The 10,188-nt window shown below is 42.0% G+C and overlaps 1 protein-coding gene across 2 annotated transcripts; it reads right to left on the minus strand.

Annotated features, from left to right (window-relative positions):
• Positions 1–2,369: 2,369 nt before the first annotated feature.
• On the minus strand, positions 2,370–10,188 carry LOC102787170 (uncharacterized). 2 transcript variants are annotated; one of them, XM_006793268.3, is made up of 4 exons: positions 9,855–10,188; positions 8,325–8,411; positions 4,689–4,828; positions 2,370–4,401 (listed from the first exon to the last, which is right to left on the minus strand). In XM_006793268.3, the coding sequence occupies exons 1-4, from the start codon at positions 10,034–10,036 to the stop codon at positions 2,951–2,953; spliced, it is 1,860 nt and encodes a 619-aa protein (XP_006793331.3). In that variant the 5' UTR covers positions 10,037–10,188; the 3' UTR covers positions 2,370–2,950. The 2 variants fall into 2 exon arrangements, with proteins under 2 accessions (XP_006793331.3, XP_087701083.1); XM_087844957.1 differs by lacking the exon at positions 9,855–10,188 and adding an exon at positions 9,115–9,202.

Raw genomic sequence — 10,188 nt, forward strand, 5'->3', positions numbered from 1 at the left:
TTCTTCCTTCTTCTTTTGTCTCTAGCTGGTGGTCAGCGAGTGAGGTCGTCCACGAAGCCAATACGTTACTGTGGGTAACGCAGGGTTTCCATCTTGGTCAACGATGCACTTCCAGGCCTTGTGATCTGTGGCCTTGACCTTTGCTCGGTCGAAGGTTAGATGTCGTTGTTTAAGATCACCTTCAGTTTGCTTGATCCAAGTCTTCTTGGGCGCATCGTGCTTGATTCTCCGGTGGGCGGAGCGCTGCTGCAGCAGAAGGCGGTGTGGCATGCGATGGTTGCTCATGCGGCAGATGTGGCCAAACCATTGCAGTCATCGTTTCTGGATCAGCTCTTCCATCGAGGGCTGATGGTGACATTGACTACGTATTGCACCGTTACTGAGACGGTCACAGAGGGACACAGTGTATTTAACTAATTCCCTGAACTTAACTGGGTCATTCAGATTTCATCATATTCTATATCCAGGCCAAAGCTGTAGCTTTTATTCTTTCCTTTAGATGACAAAGTTTACTACAAGATGAAATAACTTCACCATCCCAACGATGGTCTCCAACAGGCTACACCAGCTCCAGACACAAGAACAAGGAAGGTTTGTCCGTTTTAGTTTCCTTATTTCTAGAATAACTAATCTCAGAGTGTTTCTGTGACAGCACCGATGTGTTTGATAGGCTACCTCTCTTTAATAAAAACTGAACTTGTTGTACTTCCTTGGCAGTATTTGTGCTCTGTTGCTTTTTTTCTCCTCCCAAAGCGAGGTTCGAACATTGGCCCAAATAAATACCTGAAGGATGGAAATAATATTGCTACTATCGATCGTATATCAGTACCAATGGTTTTGATACTACTGATATTTGGATCGATCTGCTTCTAGTATCCATTAGAACACCTATGCCCTACAAAACGGGTAAGGCTATTTCACTCATATGAAAGTTTTAATATTATATGTTACTGTTTCTTACCTTACTTCAAAAAAATTACTAAAAGAGTGAAGTGATTCCATCCAAAAATATGGCAATGTAATGAGAACTTTGCATTTAATCTTATTTAACCGGTTCATACAACGATGAAATGAAACTTGCAGTCAGCTGTGTTCAAGGTCATGATACACGTTTTGAGGCTCTCTTATCAAGTAAACATGGAAAGACTGCAAGTACAAAGGAGCTGTCATGAAACGCGTTCATGCTGCGTTTATCCTTTTCCAAAGATTTCATCAGTAAATCTCAGAAAGACAGTTTGGTTTCAACTCTGTTTATTTTTCCACAACACTGAGCAATAAGTTATTTCTGTTTGTGTCTTTAGCAGTGTTGTTGCTAGTTCACTGACTAATCCTGAGGTCACATCGCCCGCCCTTTTTGGTTTTCAGTCTGATTCAGTTAAAATGAAGCTGAACTTGATTCGTGACAAAAACACAGATATATACGACGTGTTGTGAATGTGCAGACAGATTAGAACATCCAAAAATCCAGGTGTTAATAAATTATTAAAAAAAAATAAAAATTCATTATGATATGAAGAGAGACATTTAAAGAGGTCACCTTCACAAGATACAAAAGAGGACAGTGCAGACTACAAGAGTATAAAAATGTGGAACCATATTTACAATTTACTTCATTATACTTTATGTTTTCCTTCACATAAATAAAGACCATCGACAACCAGGTTTTATTTTTAATGACTAAAATGAGAGCATGAAGGGGTCTAGCCAGCCTTAGCCACTTAAACAGCATTAATACCACACATTACATACCAGTGCCACATGGTCCACCAAAAGTGAACTAACGTCTCCACAACACTAAAGGTCACAGTACAAAACACTCAGGTCATTATTCAAAATGCATCCATAATAACAACATGATGCTGATGTATGACCACTCAGAGCCTTTAAACAAGCCCACAACAGACTGACACCAGAGTTTGTACAAACTTTGGTTTTATTTTAAATGACTAAATATTCTCTGGTAAAAAAAAAAAAAAGACAGCCAGGAGAGCCCAACAGCCAACCTCAGGCATGTCTTTAGTCACACCTTGTTAGGTGCAAACAGTTACCGATTACTGCTGCTGCAGAGGGGCGTGACATTCAGAACTGGGAAAAATTGGTGAATAAAATTGCACCACAGTGAACAAATACCCTTACACTACTGGTAGCATGAGGCAAAATCTAGATCCTACAAAAGTTGCTCAGGTACTCCAACTCTTCCAAGATGGCACAATTAACATTGCGGGGGCGACCGTGTCTCAGGGGGTTGGGAAGCGTATCTGTAACCGGAAGGTCGCCGGTTCGATCCCTGGGCTCTCTGTCCTGGTCGTTGTGTCCTTGGGCAAGACACTTTACCCTACCGCCTACTGGTGTTGGCCAGAGGGGCCGATGGCGCGATATGGCAGCCTGCCCCAGGGCACCACCAGTGTGTGAATGCGAGAGTGAATGAATAGTGGCAATGTAAAGCTCTTTGGGTGCCTTGAAAAGCGCTATATAAATCCAATCCATTATTATTATTATTAATACGTGTCTACCAGTACAGAGAGCTGGACAGGGACAGAAATAAGATCTGCTCCTTTGTGCAAGGAGAAACAGGATGAGCACTGGCAGAGATACAAAATGACCTCCAGCAGGTCACAGCAGGTGTGAATGTCTGATCAAACAAAGAAACAACTGACACCCTGTGCTTTTCACAGATGAGAGCAGGTTCACCATGAGGACATGTGACTGATGTGAAAGGGTCTGGAGAAGCTGTGGAGAACGCTATGCTGCCTGTAACATCGTCCAGCATGACTGGTTTAGCAGTGGGTCAGCGGTGGTCTGGGAAGGCGTATCCCTGGAGGGACGCACAGACCTCTGGCATGTATACAAGCACGTGCGGAACGTACAAGCGACTGAGCATCATTTTGAGTTGCTGCAGCAAAATTATGTCACTTTGATTTTCAAGTAACATTAAGTTATGAGATTACAGTTAATCTTTCACTGCATGCAAATGGTTTATTGCCTTGTTCCTCATATGTCTCTTTAGGCTTCCCTCTCGGGTAAATTTTTGTCCACAAATGTCACAGCCAAATGGTTTCTCTCCCGTATGAACCCTCTTGTGCCTTTCAAGATTACCTTCTCGGTTAAATTTCTGTCCACACAAATCACAAGCAAATGGTTTCTCTTCAGTGTGGACGCTCCTGTGCCTGTTCCGAGCCCCTACCTGTGAAAACCTCTTACCACAAACACCGCAGGCGAATGGTCTCTCCCCCGTGTGGACCTTCTTGTGTATCTTAAGATTTCTGTTGCAGTTAAACCTCCTACCACAAATGTCACAACCGAACGGTCTTTCGTCTGAGTGGCCTCTCATGTGTATCTTAAGATTTCTTTCACAGTTATATCTTCGACCACAAACGTCACAACCAAACAGTTTCTCATCTGTGTGGATTCTCCTGTGAGTCTTCATGTGGATCCTCCATTTAAATCCTTTCCCACACACATCACAACTAAAAGGTCTTTCTTCAGTGTGAACCATGATGTGTTTCTTAAAATGTGACTTCTGCTTAAATTTTCTACCACAAACACCACATCCAAATGGTTTTTCTCCCGTGTGAACTCTTTTGTGTATTTTCAGATTTCCCTCGCCATTAAATCTTTTACCACAAATGCCACAGCCAAACGGTTTCTCTCCTGTGTGGATTCTCATGTGCCTTTTAAGATTATACTGATCTCTAAACCTTTGTTCACAAAGACTGCAGCCAAATGGTTTCTCTCCTGTGTGGACTTTGATCTGTAAATCTGCAGTTTGCTTCGCTGGAAAACATTTCTTATTGGTGAAGCTGCCCAAAGAGGCTTTTCCTGAATGGCGTGTCACGTGTCTCTGAAGAGACCACTTGTACTGAAACCGTTTACCACACTCAGAGCAGATGAAGGCTTTTGCCCTGCCCTTCTTACAGTCACTGTCACTTTCTTCAGTTTCAGATCCAGAATCCGACAAAGGCTCCTGCCAATCATCTGTGTCATCATCCTCATCATCAGCACCAATACTGACTTCAGTTTCACCAGAGGTAAAAGTCTTTGCATCAGTGTTTTGCTGCAACAGGTTATTTGACTCCGGGTTTCCAGCTGGCTCTGCTCCTTCACTGTCCTCTCTGTCAGTTTCTGTTTTTATTTTTGTTGAGCAGCTAATTTGACACCTCTCTACCTCTGCGTTGTCTTCGGTTTGGCTATGAAGAAGCTGTGTGCACGGAGGTTTCTCTTCATCATCTTCACTCTTCACAACAACATGAGAGAATGGAAGTGTGGCGTTATCAGCCTCCTGTAGACCATTAAGCTGCTCTCCATCCTGACTGGTCGAGAGTTCCTCCTGTTCCTCCTTAATGTGGAGCAGGACTGAGTCCTTCTGGTCCTGCTCGACCTGCTCGTCCTCTGAAGGGAAAACTAAAACAACAAAATCATGCATACATTTAATATTTAAAACATTAGCAGAGATTCTCTGGAGTTTAATAATATTTTAAGGAGCAAACATTTCATGGACAAGCATTTGTCTGCTACCAGACCACATCTACTATCACGACTGGAAAAACTGGGGTAAAGATAATGCAGTTACAAATTAATTTAATTACAATTTCATGCAGTTTTGTAACATTTTACTGTTTTACCAAAAATTTACATTTTTTTAAGCTTATAGTCTAAAATGAAGGCAAACAAACGTGTGCGTCTTTTACCCAGACTTTTCCTGGTGTGTATCTGTGCTGATTCTTCTGATTTGACCAGTGTGGGAGACATAAAAATGTCATCTCTGGGCTCATCAGGGAGAAGATTTTCTATTTCGGACACTCCGCTTTGTACTTTTGAATACAGCTGCCTGAAACATGAATATCAATCATTAATATTAGTATTTCTTACAATTGGCAGACCTTAGGCATGAATGTAACTAACTCATCACTTGTGCAAAATATATATGCAGTATACAAGTGTGTACCACAACTCTGTACACTGGGGTCACATGTCCGATTCGAGCCTCTGCATCAAAGTCAAAGCCAAATGTATTTATATAGCACATTTAAAACACTGTTGACTAAGGTGCCGCACATTTAAGATAATCAAAAGAAATAAAAACAAGAAAAAGGAGGATAAAACGAGAACGTTTGAGTAAATAAGACAAATAAAAGTAGTACAAACTCATTCTGATTTAAAAGCCAAGGAATAAAAGTGGGTTTTCAGACGGGTTTTGAAAGTGTCTGAGGTTGGGGAGGTCCTGATGTGAAGGGGGCAGTCACAGCAAAGGCCCGGTCTCCTCTGTGCTTTAAACTGGACCTCGGGACAGCTAGGAGCATTTGATCCGCAGACCTCAGTGAGCTTGCAGGAGTGTACCAATTTAAAAGATCAGAAAGGTATGAGGGTGCTAACCTGCGCAACGCCTTAAAAAACAAATAATAAAATCTTAAAATCCATTCGAAATCTAACTGGCAACCAGTGTAAGGATGCTAGTATGGGAGATATGTGGCCTCGCTTGTGTGTGCCAGTTATTAACTGTGCTGCTGTGTTTTGGACCAGCTGCAGACGACTAACTGATGACAGACTGACACCTGAGTAAAGACTACTACAAAAGTCGAGGCATCGACATCTCTCTCAAAGTCTCTGAAACAGAGGAATGGCGTCATTTTTGCAAGTAGCTGGAGATGAAAGAAACTCGTCTTGATTACAGCATTAATCTGTTTATCAAACGTTAGATTACAGACAAAAATCACTCATCTTTGCAAAGGTTTTTTTTAAATAAATTTCTAAAGGGCTAGTGTAGTAGTGGTCACAGGGACCAAACACAATCACCTCTGTTTTCTCTTCATTCAAGTTAAGAAAGTTTAAAGCCATCCATGCCTTAACGTCCTCCAAACAATCTAGTGAAACCTTCAGAGGATTCACAAATTCATGTTTCAGTGGCAGGTAAACCTGTGAGTCATCTGCATAACAATGGAAAGAGATGTCATGTTTTTTAAAAAATGAACCCATAGGGAGCATGTAAATTGAAAAAAGGACTGGGCCAAGAATGGACCCCTGTGGGACCCACAAGAAAGTGAGGTTTTTGAGGATGATGTATCTCCAATCTACCCTGAGACCATTAACTGTGCGTCTTCCCGGTCATTCTCCCAACTTTCCCGTTTTCTCTCTCCACTGTCCGACTGCAATCAAGGCTGAAAAGCCCCCAATATATATATTTTAAAAAGTGTCACTGTCTAAAACCTAACTGTATATTACGCTTAGAGGACATTATAAATAAAACGTGATGATTTTACACTCGAACTCTGAACCTGCTGAAGGTAAAGTTACACGTTCAGACCAGGTTGCCGTGGTGATCCAGCCACATAAAGAGACAGCAACCTTTGTGGATCCTCTGACTTTAAGCTTGACATACTTTGCTAACCCATTTATCTCTCTTCCTCTGGTAGAGACAGGGTTGCCTCTCAGAATATGTGACAAAGAGCAGACTTCGGAGTTCATTATATTTAATTTGATTTCTTCTTCTTAATTTGCTCCCTTTGGGGTTCACCACAGTGCATCATCTGCCTCCATCTCATCCTGTGCCAGCATCCTTTTTCTGTTTCACTAACCCACTACATGTCTGTGAAGGTTCTCAGTCATCCAGGTCATCGTAGTCAAAGGAGCTTGCAAAGAAAAGCATCTGGACTTCTGGACTTAAAGAAGTCGAGATGGTTTTCTTTGCAAACCCACTACATGTTGCTCCTTCGCTGCATCCACAAATCTTCTCTGAGATCTTCCTCTTTTCCTTCTTGTCTGGCAGCTCCATTTTTTACATCCTTTGTGCAAAATATCCACTCTCCCTCCTCTTCACCTCTCCAAACCATCTCAGCCTCGCGTCTCTAACTCTGAGCTGTCACTCTGATGGACTCATTTCTAATCTTGCCCATGCTGCTCAACCCAGATGAAAATTTTAACATCAGCTCGGCCTCGCAGGCCCACAAAACCTTTATACAGGAAGATGATTTTGGTTCTCTGAATAAAAAGTCCTCATCTCTGATCCTTTGAGTCTTACCCAGTAGATATTGCAGAGTTCAGCTGATGTGGGTGAGAGGACTCGTCCAGTATTAACTACCTCAAAATCCTCCAGGTGTCTTCCCTGCTAACCCTGAAATGAAGCGACCTGAGTAGCCCTGCAGGTCGAATCCTATCAGCCCCACCTGTTAATGGTAACTCCCCTATTGATCGTTTCACTTCTAACTCCTGTGATGATTTTAGTGGCCTGGACAGAAGGCTCCAATAAAACAACGCACACTTTGATCTCTTTCTACCCGGCTTGCAGGACACACTGTCTCCAAACCATCAGATCTCACTGCCATCTGTCACAAATCACCCCGACACTCGTCTCCACCCAATCCACCCTGCCTGCCCCGTCTTCTTCACCTCTCTTGCACCGTCTGTTCCTTTGAATGGTTGACCTCAGTCATTTGTTTAATTCATCCTGTTCCCAGCTTTCTTGTTTACATTGTTTAAAACCTTGTAAAGACAACTAAATGAACATGATTGCTGTTAATCTTAGTTTGAGAAACTCAGCCCTGCATCATTTGTAGGTACTAGGGATGCACCGATACTGGTATCGGGGCCGATACTGTAAAATGTGTGTGTACTCATACTCGGAAAAGTTAACCGATACCATGAACCGATACCAACTTATTTCATTAATCAGAGGGTGGCTTGTCATTTCTGTTGTAGTTTTTTAGTTTGGCCACTAGGGGGCCAATTATTATTTTATTTATTATTTATTTTATAATAATTCTTTTGTTTGTTTGTTTACAATATGGACACTCTGCAATAATTTTTAAGTTTAATTTATTCGCAAACCTAAATTGTATTTATTTTATTCCAAACAGAAGTGTTTATTTATTATTCTGAAAGCTCGAGACAGTGCCAATAGTTCAGTGATATTTTGTAAAATTACAATGTGGAGACTCTGCAATAATTTAACAGAAGTGTTTATTTTTCACTTGAAATTTTTTTGTGGTCATTTTTATTAAGATTTTATTTTTTATCGGCAGGGAATATAATAAAACCTGTCTTCCAATTCATTGCATTTGTGTGTGTGTGTGTGTGTGTGTGGTAGAAGTATCGTTTTTTGTACTCTGTATCGGCAAGTACTCAGATCCAAGTATCGGTATCGTATCGGTTTGAAAAAATTGGTATCGTTGCATCCCTAGTAGGTACACAAAAAAAAAAAACATGTTAATGACCCAGAGATTTGTGCGCGAGACATTCATATGCACAGTTTATGAATGAAGCACATCGCCCACGGTTGTGCTTTCACACACGTGTGACATGACAGGAGCTATTTCAGAGCGATGACCCACCTTTCTGTCCCTCTAGAATCATCACACTGAGAGACTGATGGAGGTTTTCCATTCATGGAACTTGATGTTGTGACTCTGCTCTCGTAACTGCAAAAACAAAAGCAAATTAAGAGTTTCAAGAGCTACACGACTCATCTGCATAACACTGAAATACCAGCTGTGACCTAACCCGGCCATAATAGGGTGAAAATCGGGATACGTGCTAGAGAGACTGCCAGGTTGCATGGCTACATTCACACCTGAGCATAATTTAGAATCAGAGGTTAACCTAACATGCATGTCTGTGGACTGTGGGGAGAAGCAAAGGAAGAGAATGGAGAGAAAGGCTCCGGCTGGCTGGTGAATTCAAGCCCAGCATCGTGCCAACACTGAGCCCCTCACCCACAGCACACAGTCTGATCACTGCAGGCCACAATGACCATGACGAGAGTGCTCCTGATAACCAGCACGACCCTGCAAACAACAGTTTGTTTATCTGACCCTTTTCTATTTCAAGAAGTCCGGTCAGAGTTGGAGGTCATTCTCCGTGGAGCAGCAGCAGACAGCTGGTACTATTAAAAAAATGAAACACCATGCTTCTATATTAATAAATAAGGAAACGCTGAGTCTGTGTTGTAGAATAAAGGTGCTCACACCAAATATTCACTTGTTTCTGCCTCATATCCTGCATTTCTATATATGCTTGCACATATTTCAATAAATGTCTCATTTTCTAACAAAATGTAACTGTTAGTAGTTTTCTTTTGTTTGTTTGTTTTACATATAATTTAATATCTTTTTATCTATTTACTTTTAATTCTAATTCTGAACAGTAGGATCCACAGTGTAGAGCAGCTCAGCAGTATTGTGGCGAACACATGCAAATCTCCAGGTTCGAGACTGGGAGGAGAGAGCAATCCCTGGCGAGGGTTGAGTCGTGGAGGCCATCTGCTGTAAATCAAACATGCGGATCCATCTGCTCGAGCAGCCGTCTGAGAAAAAGGGAGCAGGCAAGCAAGAATACTCGTAGATGTGGTTGTTGTTCAGGGAATAAAGTAGAAATGACACATAGATTTGTGTGAAATTTTCATACACACTACCGAGATTTGGGCCCAGCGTTACATGTGAACATACGGGCAGATGCTTCGCTCTCCTGCAGTCTGTGCTGCAGGATGCAGGTCAGCTTGACTGACAGGCTGAGTGAGCAACTGTGACTCTGTGTGTGTGTGTGTGTGTGTGTGCGCCTCTACAGGCTCCTTTCTATCCATCTCTAACCAGCAAGCAAACCAGTCACATTCATGTGTGTTTGGGACATAAATATCTGTCCAATCATGTAGCAGCACAGGTGTTAAAGGACTAGCTGACACTTTTGTTTCACCATTTCCGTGCAGTATTTAAACATTTAAATAATTTGAATAAACAGATCATTAAATCAATCCCAACCAATGCGCACAGATATTCATTTTACATTATTCGGTTAATTTGATCCTGTTGTTGATCTTATTTTGATGCCTACACCCTATTTTTAATCACACAGGTAGTTTAAATTACCAGTCCAGCAGAAAGGCGGCCAGTTCAGCGTCAGTCCGGAAGCATCTGTCCCTCTTCAGTGCAGCCCACCTGGAGAAAGCGAGCCCGAGATCTACCCTGGTGCTTCCCTGAGGCGTCCTTTCCAGGATTAGTTTTGCTTCTTTGTATTTTCGCTGCTCTGACGGTGAGGTCTGCAGCTCCATCGCTTTTCTTCCTCTTACAAATGATTCTTCATCCTCAGTTTGTTTTCCAGGCTTCGGCTTTCCAAACAAAGCGATTATCCAGCTCCAGCGGCGGTTCTACAGGGACAAAACAACCCCTCCATCAGGAGGGTCCACACGAACACAGAGCCGAC

The sequence above is a fragment of the Neolamprologus brichardi genome, chromosome 8 (genome assembly GCF_056152115.1).
Source record: "Neolamprologus brichardi isolate AB-2024 chromosome 8, ASM5615211v1, whole genome shotgun sequence".
NCBI lineage: Eukaryota > Metazoa > Chordata > Actinopteri > Cichliformes > Cichlidae > Neolamprologus > Neolamprologus brichardi.

Excerpts from the sequence above, each read along its gene's own strand:
- LOC102787170 (XM_006793268.3), bottom strand. The coding sequence starts at position 10,036 with ATGGAGCTGCAGACCTCACCGTCAGAGCAGCGAAAATACAAAGAAGCA. Across the intron at positions 8,412-9,854 it reads GCCGCCTTTCTGCTGGACTG|TTACGAGAGCAGAGTCACAA; the intron begins GTAATTTAAACT and ends TTGTTTTTGCAG. Across the intron at positions 4,829-8,324 it reads GATTCTAGAGGGACAGAAAG|GCAGCTGTATTCAAAAGTAC; the intron begins GTGGGTCATCGC and ends TTCATGTTTCAG.